The 22,233-nt window shown below is 42.5% G+C and overlaps 1 protein-coding gene across 1 annotated transcript in view; it reads right to left on the reverse strand.

Annotated features, from left to right (window-relative positions):
- RYR3 (ryanodine receptor 3) overlaps nucleotides 1-22,233 on the reverse strand; it is a 364,667-nt gene that overhangs the window by 24,833 nt on the left and 317,601 nt on the right. Inside the window, exons 76-89 of the mRNA XM_039247258.1 lie at nucleotides 21,115-21,221; nucleotides 20,642-20,693; nucleotides 19,609-19,665; nucleotides 18,530-18,629; nucleotides 18,298-18,377; nucleotides 16,803-16,879; nucleotides 11,128-11,201; nucleotides 10,863-10,880; nucleotides 10,355-10,435; nucleotides 9,791-9,879; nucleotides 8,482-8,610; nucleotides 5,599-5,703; nucleotides 3,783-3,864; nucleotides 1,790-3,120 (exon numbers count right to left, since the gene is read on the reverse strand). Coding sequence (XP_039103189.1) covers nucleotides 1,790-3,120; nucleotides 3,783-3,864; nucleotides 5,599-5,703; nucleotides 8,482-8,610; nucleotides 9,791-9,879; nucleotides 10,355-10,435; nucleotides 10,863-10,880; nucleotides 11,128-11,201; nucleotides 16,803-16,879; nucleotides 18,298-18,377; nucleotides 18,530-18,629; nucleotides 19,609-19,665; nucleotides 20,642-20,693; nucleotides 21,115-21,221 — 2,382 coding nt within the window. The remainder of the gene's footprint in view (nucleotides 1-1,789; nucleotides 3,121-3,782; nucleotides 3,865-5,598; nucleotides 5,704-8,481; nucleotides 8,611-9,790; nucleotides 9,880-10,354; nucleotides 10,436-10,862; nucleotides 10,881-11,127; nucleotides 11,202-16,802; nucleotides 16,880-18,297; nucleotides 18,378-18,529; nucleotides 18,630-19,608; nucleotides 19,666-20,641; nucleotides 20,694-21,114; nucleotides 21,222-22,233) is intronic.

The following is a 22,233-nucleotide window of genomic DNA, read 5'->3' on the forward strand; positions in this document are numbered from 1 at the left end:
GATCACACCAGGTCCAGTCCAGAAGCCACTTCCACCAGACAGAATTCCTGACTTGTTTTCAGTCAGGAAAACCACCTGTTGTCAGGTTTCAGTCAGGAAACCACCACTTGTTTTCAGTCCTCTTAACCACCACCCCACTCCCTCTGACTGGTGACCACTGCACTTGGAATAAAATTGAAGCTCCTCACTGAGGCCTACAAGGCCCATGTGATCATGGCCTTTATCTCCATCCTTGGCTTGTACGATTTGACTTGTTACTTCCTACACTCAAGCACATGGACCTCATTTTCTTCCCTGGCATATTCCAAATCCTTCCCTGCACCAGGGCCTTTGTGCAAGCCACATCCTCTGCTTAAAGTATGACTACCCTGGTCTCTCCTGTGCCTGTCATCCTTCAGGACTTGGTTCAGGTGACATCGTTTCAGAAGTCTCCTTGGCCATCCTATTCATACCAGGGCCCACATTCACTTTATAACACATGGCTTTGTTCCTATCTTTCAGCATGTGTCACAAATAATAATTATATTATTGATTCATTGTCTTCTTCCACTAGAAGTTAAGCCGTTTTAAAGAAAAAATGTTTCTCTTATTAACCAATGGATACCCATATACTAAGAATACAACCTGGCATGCAATAAGCCATGAATGAGTCTCTATTATGTATCAAACTCTGTTTGGGACCTGGGGCTACATCAAGGAGCAAACCAAGGTAAATAATGTTAATATTAATGTTTATTAATATTAATTAATTAACGCCTAACCCCGACTCTCCAAAATTAGGTAAGAGTTTTCTCCTATACATTTTCTTTACCTGGCATTCCTTCTTCCTAACATTTTTCATTCTTGTACTGACTTCCACAATGTCTTTTTCCCCCCCACTAAATTACAGGGATAATGTACTTCTCATTCACCACTGTATTCTCAGAGTCCAAAACAGTGAGAAGCACACATTAACTGTTTAATAGATACTAGTGAAATGAATGAATAAATGGTGTCTTTGGGCTCTGATGTGTTCATACTTTTCTCCACATTCTTTTTAAAGCCAGAATGGTGCTGTGAGTTGGATGCTGCAGTGGAGGGGAATGCCCAGAAACTTCCATGACCAAGAGGGCTCTGAATTACTGTTATTCTCTTAGTTTAGTCAAGTGACTCAAAGTCCAAATTGGATAGTGGGTGCATCTCAAGAATAAAAATGTTAAAAGCATGGTGCTGTGCTAAATCATATGATATCATCTGGACCTTTTGGACACTGCAGAAGTATTGTCTCACAAGAAAGGTCTCTCCTTATGCTTTATAGGTTTCTCCCACTGTCTGAAAATTTGCTTTATACTTCACTTTTATGAAAGACCTCCATCAGTACCTGTTGATGCTAAGTGAAAGAAACCCAGAAAGGATTTTTGCTTTTATGAAATGATAAACCTTTCTTTGCTTTATGCCATTTCAGCTTATGAAAGGTTTTATAGGAACACTCTAATTTGGGTAGTGAAGGAAACCTATACTCATTTTCTTTGCTTTCAATTCACTGAATGAACCCGTACGCCATGAGAACTAGCCTTCTAATAAAGATGCGGAAGCCCATCAGGTTTGAACTCTATAGTGTAAACTGAACTCAGCAGCTAGACCCTGAGACAACCATCGGAGTCTTGCTTTTCCCACACATGGAAACTGAAAGATCAGGATATAGCAGAGCTGGTATCTATACAATGTCTTCCTGGGGAATTGGTGTCAGAACTGATAGCAAGTCTATTTCTGGGCATAAAGAAAGAGGAAAGAAACAACTTATGCTTACCTGTGCTTTCCTTTTCTTCCGTACAGTACTCTCTAGTGTAGGTGGTTCATCCTTGCCAATAATCTCAGAAAGGTCACCCAAACCCACGTCAGGCCCGTGCTTTAAGCCACCTTCTTTCTTTGAGCGGAATCCAAAGAGATCTGACATACCATCTGCATCTCCTCTCTCACCCCTGACGAAGTGGATGAGTTCCGGTGTAATACCTGGCTCAGTCACCTCTGCCCGCTCAGCATCCATAGCATCGTCATGGATACCAAACTGGGTAGGGTCAGGCATGTCACCCAGGATCTTGGTCACTCTGATGTTCTTTGCCCCTTCCACTAGGCCCCCTCCAAACACCGTGTTCCAGAGGATCTGAAAGATTCCTCCCAATATGGTGAAGAACAACTGGAATAGCCCCACAAACAACATCCAGAAGAAAGAGAAGAACACCTTCACCAGCTCCTTCACAGTCATCTTTTTCACCTTCCTGTACTGCTTCCTCAGGTTCTTCAGCGTTGCCTTCTTCAGAAAGTTGGCTACATTTCTCTTCACTGAGGCACAGGCCATGGCGAATGCAGAGGCAGACTCAAAAGACTTGTCATCTTCCTCTTCGCCCTCAATTTCTAACATGTAAGAAGAATCTTCGTCTTCCTCTTCCTCCTCTTCCGGCCTGTCAGTGGAGTCAGATTCAGAGATCTGAGATGCTAACTGCATTTCAAAGATGGTATCCTCACAGAAGTTCACAAACAGTTCCATCTTTTCTTGCTCTCCACCTTCATTGACCACATCAAAGATGAACTGCCGCTTAGATTCCTTCACTTGGGGCTTCTCCCACTGGGTTCGACTGGATTCACTGATCTCAAAATAAACACGCTCAATTTTCTTGGCCCCACCCATGATCTCAATCCGTCCTAGGTAGGGTTCGAAGTAATTTAGTACACTTTCTGCTGGGTCCAAAAGACACTTAAGGCGAGAATCATTTGGCATGTGTTCGGAGAGATTTGTCAGTAGCACTGCCACATTAAACCCTATGTCCTTGGCCGGCTCATGAAACCGGTCTACAAAATCAATGTAATTAAACATATCATTCTCATCAGCTTCTGCACATGAAAGGAGAAAGTCAATCTCTGACTGTGTGTACTGTTTTTGCCCCTCCATGGCCTTCTGGAATTCTTTTTTGGAGATAATCCCTTTACCATCTGGGTCATATTCTTTGAAGGTGTCTGAGCTGGTTAGGTCTTTGAGTTTCAAGAACATGTCAAAGAATTTCAAGATCATTTCTACATTGGTAGATGACTCTACCAGTGTGTCAACCATCTGCTTGCCAATAGTTCCATTTACCACATTCCCTGTGAGGCAGGTTCAAAAAGACATACAAATATATAAATAAATCCAAGTCATCATGTAACTGGTCAGGTAGCTACTTTTAGAAGAGTTGTATGCCCAATCAGTCGGCTCTTTTCTGACCGTGATGGTTTAGAAATGGGTAGAACGGAGCAGCAAGCCATAAAGACTACACCACTAGGAGCCAAGGGGGAAAGAAACAAAGGGAAGAAGGAGATGGCCACGCCAGTGCCTTTTATCTGGTCTGGGGCCTGGGAAGTGGTTTCATTATCAGATTATTGGGGACACATAGGGATAAGTGGTGCCCCTCTTATCCCCTTAGACCTAGGAGGGTGCCCAACTAGATGGCTGGCATACACACTGGCAGCCAGATGTACTGAAAAGCAATGGGGAGAGGGAGAGGATAGGGAAGAGCAAAGCTTAGAGGTTTTCCCCAGTTCATTCTGGCTTTCCTATTGATATAAAATGAGTCGGTTTCAGGCTCTGTCCATCAGGCCATGTGCCCCTCACTCATTTTTTTTGTTTGTTTGTTTCTGAAAATTTGGCTTTCTAACCAATGTCATATGGCATCAGCGACCTGCCAGAAGGATCATCTGCGTGATTAGTATGGTTAGTGCTCAGACCAATTACAGTTGTGTGAATGCCTAGTTATACCAAACAGCCCAACCTTCCAGGAGGGACAGAAGCATCACCACCATGTCCTGAAGGAGATCCAAGAGTTCCTTCAGCAGCTCGATCTGACTGGAATCCTAGAACAGAAACAGGAGATACCCCTGAGCTATCTGATCCCTCAGCAAAGTATAGGGCAGTGAGCAAGAAGAGCCTGCTCTGGAAAGCCTAGATGAAGGTCGTGTCCATTGTGAATGCGGACGTCTTATCATCCACTGTTTGGAGCAATGGGGAGGCTCACTGCAGCAGGACTCATCCAGTAGAGCTCTTTTAGTTTCCCTTTTATTAGTACAATGTGGCAGAGACACCACTCGTTGTCCAAAACAACGGAACAACCCAATCCACCAAAGAGGCATTAGGTATCTCTACTAGTTCATGTTGTTCTTTATACTGGAGAATGATCAGGTGAGCTTTTGGGGGAATACTATTGCAATCCAATTAAGGTATCGAGGTTATAAACACCAACTGGGTTCTCCTTTCTTTCTGGGTTAATTTAGGGTCTCCTGATTCTAGTTGGTGGTGATCTGGCTGCCACTGGTCCCTTAAAAGGTTATATAATTGCGGCTATTCCTCTGGATGGTTTTGATACTCGTCTGTTTGGTTTTCACTTCAGCACTGCAGACGGGGCATTGCCAAGGTAGCTCTGTCTTCAACTCTATGTCACAGAAGGAAAATAATCCTTGGAAGACAGGAGGTGGGCAATCACGGGGTGAGATTTAAAAATGCATTCTGGGCCACACTTCTTGTACAGACTCCCTCTCTCTCTCTCTCTCACAAATACATAGTTCTTTGTCTAGTCTTTCAGTCAGAAGGATTGCCCCCTCTTTGGTGTGGGTCGTCGCTATACACAGAATATCACAGAAGTGCGGAATATTAAGAGCTGGAAAAGACCTCACATCATCTGTTGCAATTCCCAATATTTCATACATGATGGAACCAAAAACCAGGAAGGGGGAGTGACTTCCTGAAAGTCACCAGTGAGGAGGTAGGAGGGCTGGGCTCCTGTCTCAAGAGCCTCTACACTGCACTGCCCCGGCTGGGCTGACATGGGAGTGGACGTATTACCGCCGAATCAGCAGCACTCCCAGGAACTCTCTCCTCTCATAAGGCCAGAGTCAAAAGGGGAAAAATGAAAGGGTTAAACAGCACATTCCAGAAGAGAGGAGGCAGATGTGACAGCCTTGAAAATTTTAGATACACATTACTTAAATTAATGCTGTGAATGTTACTCTAATCAGCCTGAAACACATCCTGAAGTTCTCCCTCATGGGTTGCCATGGAGAGAGATGATCGACAACTACATACACTACATTTATTTGTTCATAATAAATGCTCTGAGCGATTCTGATTCATCTTGCCAGAGAGATGGGGAGTGAGAAGGAAAGGCAGAGACGGGGAAGAAGGGGAAGCCAAGGTAAGAGAGAAGGGATATATGAATTACAGAGACATGCAGACATTTGACAGACCCAGACAGGGCTGATAGATTGTCATAAATTGACAAAACAGTGACGAGGAAGCAGAAAGAATTCGCATCATAAAAAGCAAGTGTTGAGGCAGTTATGAAAAGGACAGGTTGATGGGACATAAGGAAGGAAGCTGCATCCATGCAAAACCTGTCTGGGGACCCCCCGCCACCCCCAGAGGCATTCCTTCCTGTCTCCCATTGAAGTCCTCGGTTTTAAGAGAGAGAAATCTACTCTGCAAGGCTTTTCCAGCCACTTGATCAAGCAGCCACATCCACACAGGGGAACACCAAGGGTCGGGACTGATTCAGCGTTTCACACCAATGACACAGCGGGGAAGGGCCACGGTACCTGAGAGAGTTTCATCTGCATGTTAGCAAATACATGGAGGAAGCCGACCACTGCATCCCACAGCCTGCTGTGGGCCAGGCTCTGCTGGTTCCCAGTGCAAGGGCCCTATGGAAAGGAGGGCATCCTTACTTCACTGAATCATGAGCCGCTCTGAGACTTGCCCTAGAAAGCGCATAGGACACCTGCTTCTATTAGCAGACAGCGCCTTCCAAAAGGCATGTATTTTTTGGGTCTGTATTTTCCCATGGTATTACTTTTTGCCCCCTATCATGGGAACCTCTATCTATGAAAAACTGCTAGGAATTTCACAGTGCAGTCAGTGGTTTTCAGATAGTTTGTTTTAGCTTCAGAATGCATTCTTCAAATAAAATACTACAATGAGGAACATTATTTAAGAGTTAACAGCTCTGGCAAATCCAGGACAGAAAAGCCCTCCTACCTACCTCTCATCTACTCCTTGGCCTAAGAGGGGTTCTGAGGAACTCCAGGCTTCCACAGTTTGAAGAGCAAGGCCTACTGTTTTCAGTCAAGGCTATACATAAAATGCATGATCACACGGCCACCAAATAAAAAAAAAAATGTGAATAAGAGTCCTATGTTCAACTATCTTTAGGATTTTCATATCACTAACATAAACTTTAGATGGACTATCACCTCTAACTTTTCTGAAAGCCAAGCATAGAGGGAGGCCTTCATTTCCAGTTTGCATTTTCTGTTAATAACTGTTCTATTTTTACATTATTGAATCAACGCTTACAAAAATAAACCTCTGGAATTCTTCTTGGAAGTCTTCTACATGGGAGATTTGTCTATTCTTTCTTGTATATTTAATCATTTATTCACATTAATATGGACTCCGCATCTTCATTTTATGCTTTGGGCTATAATCCAATATCATTCTATTTATTTTGTCACTCAAATTTTTCCAGTTTTGGCCACTGGGAGCTCCTGCCATTGGTTCCTGTGTCCCTTGGACATAGCCCCATTTTTTTTTTAATTTCCTTGCTCTACAGAATTCTCCAGGCTCATCTTAATAGATTTCTTGCCCCAGTACCTGGACCAGCCCTTTCTCTAAGAAGCCCAGTTCCTCTCACTGGAGAATGGTACTAGAAACCATTAGAAACCAGCTAGTTGTGCTTGCTTCTACTGCGATGTCATTACTTTAAGGCCCTCTCAGCTCACAGAGCAGCAGATATGTGTATACAATCTATCTAGAAATGTTGATCTCTGTGCTAATATTAAGTTGAGCATAAGCTTACCAAACTGATGTATCCAACTCTACTGCATTTCCACTGGGGTCCTCTAGCTTCTTCTCCTTGCTTATCTGTAACTTTCCATTCAACAGTGAGAAACCTGGCTCCTGCCATTTAATACTTGCTTACTTCCATTATATATGTAGAATGGGTACAGAATTATTAACATGGAAAAACTTTAGCAACTAAAGTGCTTACGTACAGTTCCTTTTGCCTTCGGTCTTACAGTCTATATTCATTTCCAAAGTTTCTTAGGTCAGTACCTTGTTCCCCACCCCTTCAGAGAGGTCACTTTTTACATTTTTTAAAATACACTTAGATTCTTCTGTCATATTCTGCCTTCATTTCTCATTCTTAACTCTTCCTTATAGTTTATTCTGTTTCTATCCTTTAACTCATCTCCAAATCACTCTTTGATAATAAATTTCCCACAAGAACACATGTAGCATCTCAAGTTCTAGAAAAGCTTTGGCAGAATGTCCAGGGGAGAGGGCAGAGCAAGAGATATTGCCTGCCTTCCTAAACCATCTAAGCTTGTTGAAAAAAAAATCACTGTTTGTGTACATTTGGTGTCTGATCCATGGAAGCCCCCAGATTATTTCTGGAACAAAACCAGTTGTTGTAAGAAAGTTACTTTCACCAAAAATAAGTTTTTTTTTTTTTTTTCCTTTTGGGTTAAGTGCTCCAAGGGAAATTCTGAAGATTAGGATGGGTTCCACAGATAGCAAATCAAATGCCTGTCAAGTCTGTTCAATGCCCTTCACAGGTATTTCACATTCTGTGACCCTTCAGATGAGTCACCTGCTTCTACATTTCTCTCACCATGTTCTTAAAATCCTTGAGTGAAACAAGGGCTGATCTCTGTCTTGAAGTCTTACTTTTCAAGTTGTTAGTCTTAGTTTTGTATTTAGTTTATTAGGGCAATATTACTGGAGTGTCCCAGTTGGCTTATGAGATGGTTTTACAGTATATCCCAGAGGACTGTGATATGGCTACTGATATCAGAACAAATTATTCCTGAGTACACCCTCTATCCATTTTCACAGTTGTTAGACCACTGTAGGCAGTGATCACAGGCTGTTGTAAACAGGGAAAAAGCACTGAAAGATCCAAATATTCAACTTGAAATTCACTTCTAGACTTGCCTGCCACTGGACAGAGCTTATGTGCCACTCATTTACCTTTCCTATGGAGTGAATTTCTGAGAAATTAATCTCAAGACTCAGGAAAACCCCACTTATACCTTTATTCCTTCATTCTATCAATTACTCCTCCATTCCATTCTCCATGCTTACTGAACACCTAGGATGGGCCGCTTGGGCTAGAAATGAAAAATTTTAGATTGAATGAGAAATTTTCTGTACAGAAGGGAAAAGAAAATGTAGCTAGATAAATGCAGGGTATGACAACGCTATGAATAGGTCTCAGAGAGGGACCATAAAGTAGAGCTTCTCATAGAGGGTACTGCTGTTGGAGTACTCTTTCACAACTGGCTCCTAACTGTAGATAAATATTGTCAGTGCTAGGGCTGGATGCACAGTCCATATACGCACCCAAATAATCGGTATGGGTTACAGAACATGGGAGTGTTAAAAATGTTGTTTTCAGGCATGCATTCTGAAGCACATACCTGGATGTATTCTGTAAGGGAATTGAAAATCTGTTTCGTGACTGCCAGAGCTTTGGAAAAATTGTGCTGTCCAGACTCATCGATGATGTCCTTCCCTGAATAATACCAGTAGAAATCACTGATTGATTCCTAAGAACAAACAAATAGAGTTTAGTATTTCTCAGACTTCAGTCAGTGACGCTAAACCTAATGTTCAGGAAGAATACAAGAGAATCCTACATTTCTATGACCTCTTCATTAAGATAGAAACCCAGGGCTCGGGCCACCTGGGTGGCTCAGTTGATTAAGCACCTGACTTTGGCTCAGGTCATGATCTTGTGGTTCATGGGTTGATGCCCTGCATTGGGCTGGTGCAGACAGCTCTGAGCCTGGAGCCTGCTTTGGATTCTGTGTCTCACTCTCTCTCTGCCCCTCCCCCGCTCACATTCTCTTTCTTTCTCTCCCTCTCAAAAATAAACATTAAAAATTTTTTTAAAAAAGAGAGACCCAGAACTCTGAGAAAGCACAGAGCTATCTGACTCCTAGCATCTTTTAAGTACATATACCCCTCTAAGAAAGAACAGATGGGAGAGAGTACAGTGTTCAGCGGGACATTGGTGACCATGATGTAGGACAACCTATTCACAATGAAAAATATACATTAAGGGCAATATGATCATCATCCAAATAATTGGCACAATAGTGGCGACACAGCAGCTGACACCGTTAAGTGCCGCGTACTGCTCTGACTGCATACATTGAACGTCTCCATCTTTACTACCCTAGGAGATGAACGCTACCCATTTTACAGGTGAGAATTTTGGAACACAGGGAGGTTAAATGTATTGCTCCAGGTCACAACCGTAAGTGGCAGAACGAGGGTGAAGAGTCAGCAGAGAGAAAAGAGAATCTTTTTATGGGTGTGTAGATTCTCCTGATATTATTTGGATTTTCCTTCCAACAGTTGGACCTAGTGACTTCTTAAGCATGAAGAACTTGCAGACTCATCCCCACCATCATCTTTACCTGTTTCCTAGTAAAAAAAATCTGTCTTCATTCATGCATTGTGGCTCCAGGGCACTATGGTGAAGTTTTCACTGGCAAAACTGAAGCAAACCAGCATTTTAATAGATGACTTGCTATCTAACCCTATTTCACTCTTCAAACACTCATGTTTAGGTATTTGACTTCCCCTAAGTGGGTGGGCATAAATTATAATACCTTTCTTACTGGGGCATGAATGTACCCAGGGCCTTCCCTGACCACACGGTAGCTGTGTTCAGCTTCTGGAGACGCACATGAGTCATGCCACTGTCCAAGACCCACTCACCTGCAGACGCAGTAGGTAGTCCACGGTACTGATGATGATGTTAACGGTGGTGGTATTGCCCATCTGAGTCCGCAGGAAGTTCTGGAAGTCTGAGAACACCAGGGCTGGGTCAGAGCCTGTTCTCAGGATGCCGAGGGAGCTGGGCAAGTCCCCTCGGCTGAATTTAGAAGAGACGTGCTATGTGACCAGCCTTCCAAGGGCACCCTGTCTGGGTCCTGGCAGGTCCTGCAGGACGGACAGAGTTTTGCCCTGAGCCCTCCCACCCTGATCATGCCAGAAAGTGGACTTAATAAGCCCTGAGGGACTTGACTGAAAGGGAAGGATGTTCAGATTCACCATCTGATGCTTCTGGAAGCAACTCAGCCTGGGTGGCACTAAATAACATCAGCCCTGAAGTTAAAGTTCATTTTACGTAAGTTTTTTTAAAATTTATTTTATTGAGGAATGGCTTAGCTGTCATCCTTCAGCCAACAGCTGGTTCTATTAAATGTGGCATCCTGAGCTGAATCATAATTTGGCACCTGAACGTTGTTTTCCTTTGACAAATCAATCTGTTCCACTTACCACTGTTATGTCCTTCACAAAGTAACTGCAGGAATCTAAAGAGATCTCGTGTAAACTCGTCATTCTGGAGTACTTTTTCACCTTGAAAACAGAATATTGATGAGCATGTGTTTAGCTTCTCAACACAGAACACTTTCCGATGCAAAAACAGCAGCAAAAACGATAAGCGGCCTGTGACGGAGCCATTTGGAAAGGGAACTGTAACTGCAGGGGGAAAACCTGATTAACCTGGAACGAAGGCTGTGGAATGCAATGACCAGCAAAGCTGAAGTATTTACCCCCCCAGTGCGTTTGTGAGGAAAACAGCAAGGCTAATGGCAGTAATGGTTCACAGTCCATACCCATGCTTTGCAGATGGAAGACACTTCGTTAATTAAGCATCAAACTGCTGAGTTAAGCTTCACATGCAACCACCAAGCCTAAATTGTGTCTGTACTGCAGCAACTAAATAAGGTCCCAGAGGACTCGCATACATGGTAGACAACTCGGGCCAGAAACTCAAACTTACCACGCTCACGAACAATGACTGGTGATAAGAGAAAAACAGAAGAATGCAAAGTAAGAAAAACCATAAAGACTATGATAAACCATGTCTAGTTAAGACTGGCTCTATGGACACATCCAGCCTTTATCAAAGATACTGATGGAAATATTTTGCTGGAAGTGAGCACGCCCTGGCAGATTAAGAAGTACCAGCCAGGGCTCTAACCAGCAATAGTTAATTAAGATGGAAATCAGGAAGAGAAGGGCCTTCACATTCATTAGTTACTTACGTGTTCCTTCCTCAGTAACCATCCCCAGGCCTTCAGCTTTATTCTGCCTCTCAAATGCATTCAAATCAAGGACACTTTTAACAGACAAGAGGAAACAAGGTTCAGGGCTACGCGCACCGGGAAAATGAGTTTCTAATGTCTCTTGTACCTCCTGACTAAGAATCTGGTCATTGTATTATCATAAATGGCCTAACACATTACAGTGTGGTTGAAAGTCTAAAAGTTCTCTGAGTTTGTGCCAAACAGTGTTATTCAAGGATGCCCACAGCTCACAGACAGGCATATAGAGGGGTCAGGAAAACTTAGAATGACTGCCCTTGTTTGTCCAGTTTGAGCCCTTTCTTTTGCATGAAGATTTGGGAAGGTTTCCCAAGTAAAGAAGGAATATTCTGTTTGAAAAGTTCTCAAAAGAAAGTTGACTTTAAATTGCACTAATTAAAATTCACCTCCCACATTTACCTATTCCCTCTGAGGATCACAAGGAACTGTAGTTTCTAGTGCTCAGAATGAATACTGATGGAAAGGGCTACAAATTCCAGATTTCAAAGGGCCACACCCTTTTAGGTTTTTTGCCTTATTCAGAAGCCAACAGCTGGGAGGAAGCTTTCTGGGGGGCAATGGTGTATGTAGTATTCCCGAACTTATAACAAGCTGGCTATTTTTTTTCCCCTACATGTTCTCCAAATTTCTCAGTCATAGCCACCTTCAAATCCTACTTAGCCAGGAACCAAGAGTCCAGACACAGAACTTGATATAGAGGAAAATGTATAATCACTGTTTTCAATTGGGGCTCATTCTATGTTTCTAACAGACTCTAACTTCTTCGTGAGTTTCAAAGACTTTAGAGAACATTATATAAGTCTCACAGAAATCTAGCTCTTAGAAGCAGAAAGGAGAATAAGTGATTTAGAAGACAATTATAGAAAAAGAGGAAGCTGAGAAAAAGAGAGATAAACTGATACAGGAACATGAAAGGAGAGTTTGAGAGCTCAGCGATACAATCAAATGTAATAATATCCGTATCATAGGAATTCCAGAAGAGGAAGAGAGAGGGAAAGGCGCTGAAGGAGTCTTTGAACAAATTATAGCAGAGAATTTCCCCAATCTGGGGAAGGAAACAGATGTTGAAATCCAAGAGGCACAGAGAACACCCCTTAGATGTAACTTGAATCGACCTTCTGCATGACATATCATAGTGAAACTGGAAAAATATAAGGACAAAGGGAGAATTCTGAAAGCAGCTAGGGAGAAAAGGGCCCTAACATACAAAGGAACACCTATCAGAGTGGTGACAGACCTACCTACTGAAACTTGGCAGGCAAGAAAGAAACAGCACGAAATCTTCAATGTGATGAACAGAAAAAATATGCAGCCAAGATTCCTCTATTCACCAAGCTTGTCATTCAGAATAGGAGAGATTAAAGTCTCTCCAAATAAACAAAAATTGAAAGAATTTGTCACCACTAAACCAGCCTACAAGAAATCCTGAGGGGGCCTCTCTGAGGGAAATTTGCAAGGACCAAAGGATACCAGAGAAACCACACAGGCATGAATCCCACAAACAACATGATGACTGTAAACCCATATTTTTCAATAACAACACTGAATGTAAATGGACTGAATGCCCCAATCAAAAGACATAGGGTAGTGAATAAAAAACCAAAATCAATCTATTTGCTGTCTACAAGAGACTCATTTTACACTGGAGGAGACCTTCTGATTGAAAGTAAGGGGATGGAGAAATATCTATCATGCTATGGGAAGTCAAAAGAAAGCTGGAGTAGCTATACTTATATCAGACAAACTGGACTTTAAAGTAAAGACAGTAACAAGGGATGAAGAAGAGCACTGTATAATAATTACAGGTCTATCCACCAGGAAGAACTAACAATTATAAATGTCTATGCACTAAATATGGGACCACCTAAATATATAAAACAATTAATCACAAACAGAAACAATCTTATGGATAAGAATATGCCAATAACAGGGGACTTTAATACTCCACTTATAGCAATGGATAGATCAACCAGACAGAAAAATACTAAAGACACAATGGACTTGAAGGACACATTGGACCAGGTGGATCTGACAGATATATTGAGAACTCTACATCCTGAGGCCATGGAATTCACTTTCTTCTCAAGTGTGCATGGCACATTCTCCAAGACAGATCACATACTGGGACATAAAGCAGCCCTTAAAAAATATAAAAGAAGTGAGATCATACCATGCACACTTTCAGATCACAATGCTATGAAACTTGAAATCAATCACAGGAAGAAGTCTGGAAAACCTCCAAAAACATGGAGGTTAAAGAACACCAACTAAAGAACGAATGAGCCAATCAGGCAATTGAAGAAGAAATTTAAAAATATATGGAAACAAATGAAAATGAAAACACAACAATCCAAACTCTATGGGATACGGCAAAGGCAGTCCTAAGAGGAAAGTACATTGCACGTCAAGTCTATTACAAGAAATTAGAACAAGCACAAGTGTAAAATCTAACAGCTCACCTAAAGGAACTAGAGGGAGAGCAACAACAGCACCCCAAATCCAGTAGGAGTAGAGAAATAATAAAAATCAGGGTAGAAATAAACAATATAGAAACCAAAGAAACAGTTGAACAGATCAATAAAACCAAGAGTTAGCTTTTTGAAAAAAATAAACAAAATTGACAAACCTCTAGCCAGGCTTCTCAAAAACAAAAGAGAGAGCACTCAAATAGACAAAATCATAAATGAAAATGGACTTATTACAACCAACCCCTCAGAAATACAACAATTATCAGGAATACTATGAAAAATTATATGCCAACAAATTGGACAACTTAGAAGAAATGGACAGATTCCCAAACACACACTACCAAAATTCACACAGGAAGAGATAGAAAATCTGAACAGACCCATAACTCGTGAAGAAATCGAATCAGTTATCAACAATCTCCCAATAAATAAGAGCCCTCGGCCAGATGGCTTCCCTGAGGAATTCTACCAAACATTTAAAACGGAATTAATACCCATTCTTCTCAAGCTATTCCAAAAAATAGAAATCAAAGGAAAACTTCGAGACTCATTCTATGAAACCAGCATCACTTTGATTTCCAAGCCAGACACAGACCCAGCAAAAAAAGAGAACTATAAGCCAATATCCTTGATGAATACAGATGCAAAAATCCTGAACAAGATACTTGTAAATTGAATCCAACAGCACATAAAAGAATTATACAGCAAGATCAAGTGGGATTCATTCCCGGGTTACAGGGCTGGTTCAATATTCGCAGATCAATCAATGGGATACATCACATCAACCAAAAAAAAGATAAAAACCATATGATCCTGTTGATAGATGCAGAAAAAGTATTTGACAAAATACAGCATCCCTTCTTAATAAGGACCCTCGAGAATGTCGGGATAGGGAACTTACTTAAACATCGTAAAAGCTATCTATGAAAAGCCCTCAGCTAACATCACCCTCAGTGGGGAAAACTGAGAGCTTTCCCCCTGAGATTAGAAGCACAACAGGGATGTCCACTCTCACCACTGTTGTTTAACATAGTGCTGGAACTCCTAGCATCAGCCATCAGACAACAAAAGGAAATAAAAGGCATCAGAACTGGCAAAAGAAGAGGTCAAACTTTGCAGACGACATGATACTCTATATAGAAAACCTCACAGACTCCATCAGAAGCCTTCTAAAACTGATCCAAGAATTCAGCCAAGTTGCAGGGTACAAAATCAACACACAGAAATCGGTTGCAGTTTTATACACCAATAATGAAGCAACAGAAAGAGAAATCAAGAAACTGATCCCATTCACAATTGCACAAAAAACCATAAAATACCTAGGAAGAAACCTAAGCAAGGATACAAAAGATCTGTATGATGAAAACTATAGAAAACTTGTGAAGGAAATTGAAGAAGACACAAAGAAATGGAAAAACATTCCATGCTCATGGATTGGAAGAATAAATATAGTTGAAATATCATTACTACCCAAAGCAATCTACACATTCAATGCCATCACAATCAAAATTGTACTAGCATTCTTCTCAAAACTAGAAGAAACTATGCTAAAATTTGTATGGAACCACAAAAGACCCTGAATAGCCAAAGTAATACTGAAGAATAAAACCAAAACGGGAGGCATCACCATCCCAGACTTTAGCCTCTACTACAAAGCTGTCATCAACAAGACAGTATGGTATTGGCACAAAAACAGACACATAGACCAATGGAACAGAATTGAGAACTCAGAAGTGGACCCAAAGGTATACAGCCAACTAATCTTTGACAAAGCAGGAAAGAGTATCCAATGGAAAAAAGACAGCCTCTTTAACGGATGGCCTGGGAGAACTGGACAGCAACATGCAGAAGAATGAAACTAGATCATTTTCTCACACCATACACAAAATAAACTCAAAATGGATAAATCAGAGAGAGAGCATGAGCAGGGGAGGGGCAGAGAGAGAGGGAGACATAGAATCCTAAGCAGGCTCCAGGCTTGGAGCCGTCAGCACAGAGTCTGATGCGGGGCTCAAACCTACAAACTGTGAGATCATGACCTGAGCTGAAGTCAGATGTTCAACTGACTGAGCCACCCAGGCACCCCTGTTTGTTTGTTTGTTTCTTCTTTTTTTTTTTAAAGCTTACCTATTTATTCTAAGAGCACGAGTGGGGGGGGGGGCAGAAGAAAGGATGAGAAAGAGAGTGACGGAGAGACAGAGACAGAGTCAGAGAGAGAGAATTCCAAGCAGACTCCACACCATCAGCCCAGAGCCTGATGTGGGGCTCGACCTCACAAAATTTAAGTTCATGACCTGAGCTTATGCCAAGACTTGGGACGCTTAATCAACTGAGCCAGACACCTAGGTGTCCTAATTTTGATTTATTTCAGAAGGAGTTGCATACTATTCAAAATACATATAAATCTTAGTGGATAAGCTGATACTTTTCTTGGAAAAGTTGCTAGCTTGTTTCTGAAATGAACAAATATGGTAACTTTATGACCTTTGGCTACATATTGTTCATTCCTCAAGGGGTCAGCCTTGAAGTAAGGCTTATACACGTGGTAGTAAAAGTACAAAGTGTAATGCTTTGTTTTTTCAGGCTATGGCAAAATATTCCCGTGTTAGGATGTACCTCTGTTGAAATGGATCTGTCAAAATATGTACCCCCCAAATACTTATTCAGGCTCAAAGAGTTGTTAATGATGAAGATTGACAAAGTGCCTAATGGGTCTAATGTAAACACAGCCTTAGAGTCCTAGGAAGGTATTCTTCCTCTTTTTCATTCTTCTCTGGTTTGACTTTTATAAGCATTTATGTTTAGGCAAAACACTTGGCTCTGAGAAAAAAACAAAGGCGGTAATTAAGGTGATTAAAAAACCAGACCAGGGGTGGGTGGGTGGCTGTGTGTGTGTGTGTGTGTGTGTGTGTGTGTATGTGTGTATGTGTCTATCTGTGTCTAATGGAGATTATATTTCCCCTTCTGAATGCCATTTGAATGTAATCCTAAGACTGGAGCGAAAACACCCATCCTTTTAGCTTTCTAAGGCTGGTAGATCTTTCCTCAGCAATTCCATGATAAGCTATTCTATTTTGTGGTCCCCTTCACTCCATTCCTTTCTTGTGAACAGAAAAAAAATGCTAGAGGTGGTTTTCCCATATTTACCTGCAAGACTGCATAAGACTGGACAGGCTTTGAAAGAATCCAGCATCCTTTTTCTCCTTTAGGTAATCTAGCATTTTCTGCAAGGGAGACACATTTTAAAAGGAAAAGCAGTGTAAATGATGCCACAAATACTGACCCTCCCAACTGTCATGGAGAAATGCCAAGCTCCAGTCACATAGAGTCACAGCCAACGGGTGGTTTGTAACCTTGGGTAAGCATTAGAACCACATAAACCTTTCCATGTGCCTGGGCCCCACCCTCTTCTTGTGGAACCAAAATCTCCTTGGGTGGACATTTTATTTTATAAAGATCCACTGGCATTTCTGCTAGGGCAGTATAGGAGACCATGGGCATTCATAGATGTACTGTTTAAAGTCTCTCCCATTTGGAAACAAGCACCAGGGCTGTGATCTAGTTAAATGTCGCTGAGATATATGAAAAACTCATGTGCTCAGATTGGTGCCCTGGAGCAACAAGCTTAGCCAGTAATAAACCCTGTTCTCTGTTCTCTGTTCCTGGGAAGGCAGTGACTTTGTCTGACATCATAAAAATGTTAAAAAAAAAAAAAAAAAGTCCTGTAAGAAAATCAACTGATGGAGTGGTGATGGAAGAGAAGGGAAAGTGAAGGGTGAAGAACCAAGAAAAGGTGGTTCTTTCATGAGAAATTGGTTTGGGATGAATGAAGGGCCGGGACAAATTATATGCAATAACAGTAGTTATGAATCTGGAAGTTCTCATAGGCTCCATCTCCCTGTGATATAACCCTCACAGATGCCAAGAGTCCTTGAATGTCACACTCCTGGGCACACAGATGCTTTCAGTTAGAACCTGGAGGGCCCTGGAGGCACCAGAATCTTCCCATCTCCTGCAACCAGTCTCAGATGGCTGAATGAGTTCCATGTGCCAGGAGCTCCACACTAGGCTTCCGTGTGTTGTCTCATTTAACGCATGGTGGTGGGAGTTCGTAGTTGCATCATTCACTGCCATACCCTTCATCCCAGAACAGAGGCTGACCTTAGTGCGTAGTCAGCAATCACAATACTGTTACTGAATGAACGAATAAACAAATGAATGAATGGACAAACAGGTGTGTGGGCTTATGAACGCCACTTAACCGACTAGGGTCCTTGCTCATGGTAAGATAGCTAATATGTAAAACGATCAAAATAAAAACCCAAGGCTTAGAGAACTTCCTTCAGAGCCTATTTGTGCAAAAAAAAAATCATCTAATGATGAAAACACTAAATGTTTTTCTCTTTGAACCCTGGGTAAACCCTCTTTATCAAGCATACATGTATCTGTAGCCTCCTAGCTCTGGTTTTCTTTGTATTCCCAGCTACTCTGATATAATTAGCTACTGAGGACCAAACACCAGCAAAGGTGATGCCGGATGGTTCCTGCTGTAGCAGAGTCAACACCTCTTCCCCAAAGTGTGACAGTCATCAAATGGGAACCCCCCAGGAAGTGTGCATTACCAACCGTGAGTCCCCAGTACCTGTTGTACACCAGCGTTGCCCCCGTTCAGAATGGCGATCCCCAGCTTCAGAGTCTCAACCACCATGGGGCTCATCTCACCTGCCATGGTGAAGACTCGATTGAATTACCAAGGAAACAGAGGGTAAATCACACCTTCTGGGCTTTGTCAGGACTCTTTAATTATGACTTCATGTCACAGCTTGCTGTCTCTGTGGTAGCTACAGGGGCCCATCCACAAATCACAGAATCACCTTTGCTGGCGCTTATCATCTGGAGGACCATCTCCGCGGCTCCACGCTCATGCAGCCGAGCTTGCTGGTAGAGGGTTTTCTGCTTTTCCATTTCTTTCTCCTGGAAAAAAAAAAAAAAAAGCAAGGAAAGATTTGTTAATCCTCAGGCGATCTTATATGGTAAGGTACATTGAGAGAGAGAACCTTTACTTGCTCAGGGAAGGCAACAGGTAATTTCAGACAACACATAATTTCTCCTTTCAGACAAAGGAGACATCTGAGGTTGATTTCCAGACATTATTCAGCTTTCCAAAACTGCCCATCCACAATTCACTCCTATTTTGAGGATGAATTTTCTGCTTTCTGCACTGATAGGAAACATAGCCCATTCCCCTGTAATACTGTAATTATAGAAAGTGACTCCAAGTGAAAATGTGCTTGTTTTCAGTGTTCCAACATACAGGGAAAGCTGCTGAGGGCTCAAGTGAAGCAAATCTGCCTGAATGTAGAAAACACCCACTTATCTAGAATGCTCAGACCACCATTAACAGAGACTTTACTGAATATGGAATACTAGTATGTCAAGGCCTTCCAGAGCTGTAATTATGGTTAATTTTACTGTTGTATACTTTGTCCATAAAAAGCGTACCAGTAAACAAATATGGTTTTACCCTGAGAGACTCTGTGTCCTCCACTGCCTCAAAATCAAAATTGCTAATAGTTACATTTATAGAATAGTAGCGCAAAAATCACCCTGGTGTCTCCATTGGTTTGAGTTTTCATGTTTAGATGTTTGAATCTGTCCTTCTCTGGCCCCTGTGGCTACCATATGTGAGCAGGAGTGTAGAATTTCCCAGAAGACCAAACCCAGTGAGGTGGCTGTGCAGACTGACTGGCCGTGTGCTACTTTTCCTTAGGCTGGAAGACAGACAATAGAAGCATGACTAATGGGTGTGGCTCATGCACGCAGACTTGCGTACTTGTCACCAGATACAGGCAGTGGGTGAGCCGCGTGGCTAATGTCAGCACCCACCTCTGAAGGCCTGACTGTTGGTTTTGGCTTTGGAGGGTGACCCTCTTCCATCTTAGTCAAAACTTACTTCAAATGTCTTTTCCTTGTCTTCCTCTTCTTCTTCGTCCTCCCCACTCTGACAACTCTGGATTCCGCGGAAGAGGGAAAGGAGGAGACAAATTAAAGATCAGCCTCATAAACAAGACTGTTCTACTGTGCAAGGGCAGGGGACAGGATGTAATTCACACGCACCTCAGGACCTCAGCACTTTGTAAGCCCAGAACATTTTGACCACTGCAGGGCAACGTTCTACTCAAAATGTCATCTTTGCAGCTACCAAGGGGTTCAGAAAGGAGAAATGGGAACACCAAGCTCACACAGCCAGCGGGGAACCTACCTGGTTTAACCATCGACCTGAACTCTTCCACCAGGTAAAATTCTGGTGTAAAGGGAGGCAGGAGTGCAGGGAGCTGTCCCTTTCTAAACAAGAACCTGGGGCTTGGCAAGAAGACTTCACCTAGGATGTGAATCCCAAAGTGCTCCTTCCCATCAGGACCCTGTGGTGCAACAGCTATAGGAACAGGGACTCTTATAACCCAACGTATCCCTCTTTCTGCCTGACATGAAGGTTCCTTTGAGAAGCAGTTCCCTTACCACTCAACATCCCAGAGGCTACTGTTGCTCTGTGACGTAGGAACAATGTCACTCTGCCTCTGCCAGAGCATAGGCTCTCTTTCCAGTTTCTACAGCCTGTTTCCAAATGTACTGAACTTCCTTCACAACTACAGATGTGTTTGAACTTGTGGATGTGTTCTTAACCTTGACTGAAAATGCAAACATAAGTCTATATGCCTAGATTCCATATGGCTGGGTTGCAATTGCCATGTGAACCGAGCCACTGGCACCCACTGTTTCCTCAAAGCTTCTGAGTTTCCTTCCTTAGGGAGATGGTGGAATGGTTTGCTAATGTCATCCCCATGGCACATGAATTGTGCAGTGCCTGGAGTCCATGTCATGACCAAGTCCTATGGCCTGCTGTTCAGATGACAGTTTTTGTGTGTCCAAAGAGGCAAAAGGGAAGAGAGAAAGACAGACAATGAGAGCAGAAAAGTTGGCTGTACCTTGGCCATCATGCTGGAATAGGAGGTGTACAAGGGATCGTCTTCCAATTTGCTGGAAAGAACGGAGGAAATTTTTATCAGGCTCCTTTTTGTACCTACTGGAAAAGACTAAGAGCCACACAGAATTAAAGAACCCCTTAATGAGTGAGGGAATTAAAAAATCCCTTCGCCCACCCGAATTCTTAGAAATTACTCTGAAAATCTGAATCAGCATTGGCTGATGGTGGAATTCAGGGATGAAGGTTACAGTTTCAGGCTTATCTTCAGCCTCACTGTTTTGCATTATGATGGGAGGGCTGTGGCCTATGTAGTTTCCCTGGATGTTTCCTGATGGCCAGCAACAGGGCAGCCAGGAGAAACTGTTCGAATCTGGCACCCCCTTTCCAAGCAGTGCCATTTGTGGGACGGAGGTGTGGGACTGGTACAGCCGCTCCTGGTGCTTTCGAGAAGCAGGGCGCTCTGGTGGTTCTGACCTCCTCTCCGTGAGGGCATTGCGGCTAAAATGGAGAATGATCTGATGCAGTGGGTCCGGGTACTTCTCCGTCTCCTCCTCCTCCTCCTCTTCCACCTTGGGGCATTTCTACACAAACCAATGCAGACAGGTTTTAGGTGTGACTTCAGCACATGCCACACAACCACATGCGAACAAAGAGAAGGTAAAGCGCAAGGCACACAGTGAGTCAGATCAAAGCACAGAGAGAAACCACCATGTCAAATGTTTATTACTGGACAAGAAGCCCTTAAGGATGCAAGGTTTGGGACATAAATATACATATATTTTTTCAGCCAGTCAAAGAAACATTGCCATTTTTGATTCCAACAAAATGAAAGGAAAAGCAGAAGCCTGACCACAGGGGAGGAGCTACAGACTCCAGTGAGCAGAAGTCTCATGCAAGCTCTGGGCACCCGAGTTCAGGAGGGAGGCCCTGGACATCTCCCTCAGAGGCTGGATCTCTCGTCAACACTTGAAAGTTCTTCTGGAAAGGTGGGCTGGGAATAGGGGTGGGGCAAGAGTTATAAAACATGGGGGCCATTTGGGGTCTGCTAACTACCCATTTCTCGCCTAACTTCACTGCTGATTCTAAAATCTTTTTCTTCCTGGGTGATGTCATCCTGGAGTTCCAAGCCTGGCAATTTATCCTCTTTAAGTCTTTTCTCAATCTTCTCTTACAGAAAAGGAAACAGTAGCTAATACATGAGGTGGAAGGGAATTTCTAGCAGTGACAGAGCCCACAGGGTATACCATATTCAGTACATTGTGAAAGCTACACAGGCTGCGTGAATGGTTCTAAAGGGCAGGGTCAAAATGATGTTCACTGTCAAGTTCATACTAATCAAGAAACTGGGAAAACCTAAGAACCATCATTCTCAGTGACAGGAGTAGAGGAAAAGAATGAAGGGCATAAAGACAAATGGGAGAAAAATGGGAGAGAAAGGATTAAGAACAAAAAAGAGAGGAGAAGGAAAAGAAACAAAAGGAGACAGGGAAAGAGAAGGAAACAAAAGAAAGACTGGATATGAGAAAAACAGAACAAGATTAATGGCGAGGCGAGAATAAGGGATAAGAGAAAAAAAAAATGGTAGAAGTAAGG

Source organism: Hyaena hyaena, unplaced genomic scaffold (genome assembly GCF_003009895.1).
Source record: "Hyaena hyaena isolate Hyena2069 unplaced genomic scaffold, ASM300989v1 scaffold_292, whole genome shotgun sequence".
NCBI lineage: Eukaryota > Metazoa > Chordata > Mammalia > Carnivora > Hyaenidae > Hyaena > Hyaena hyaena.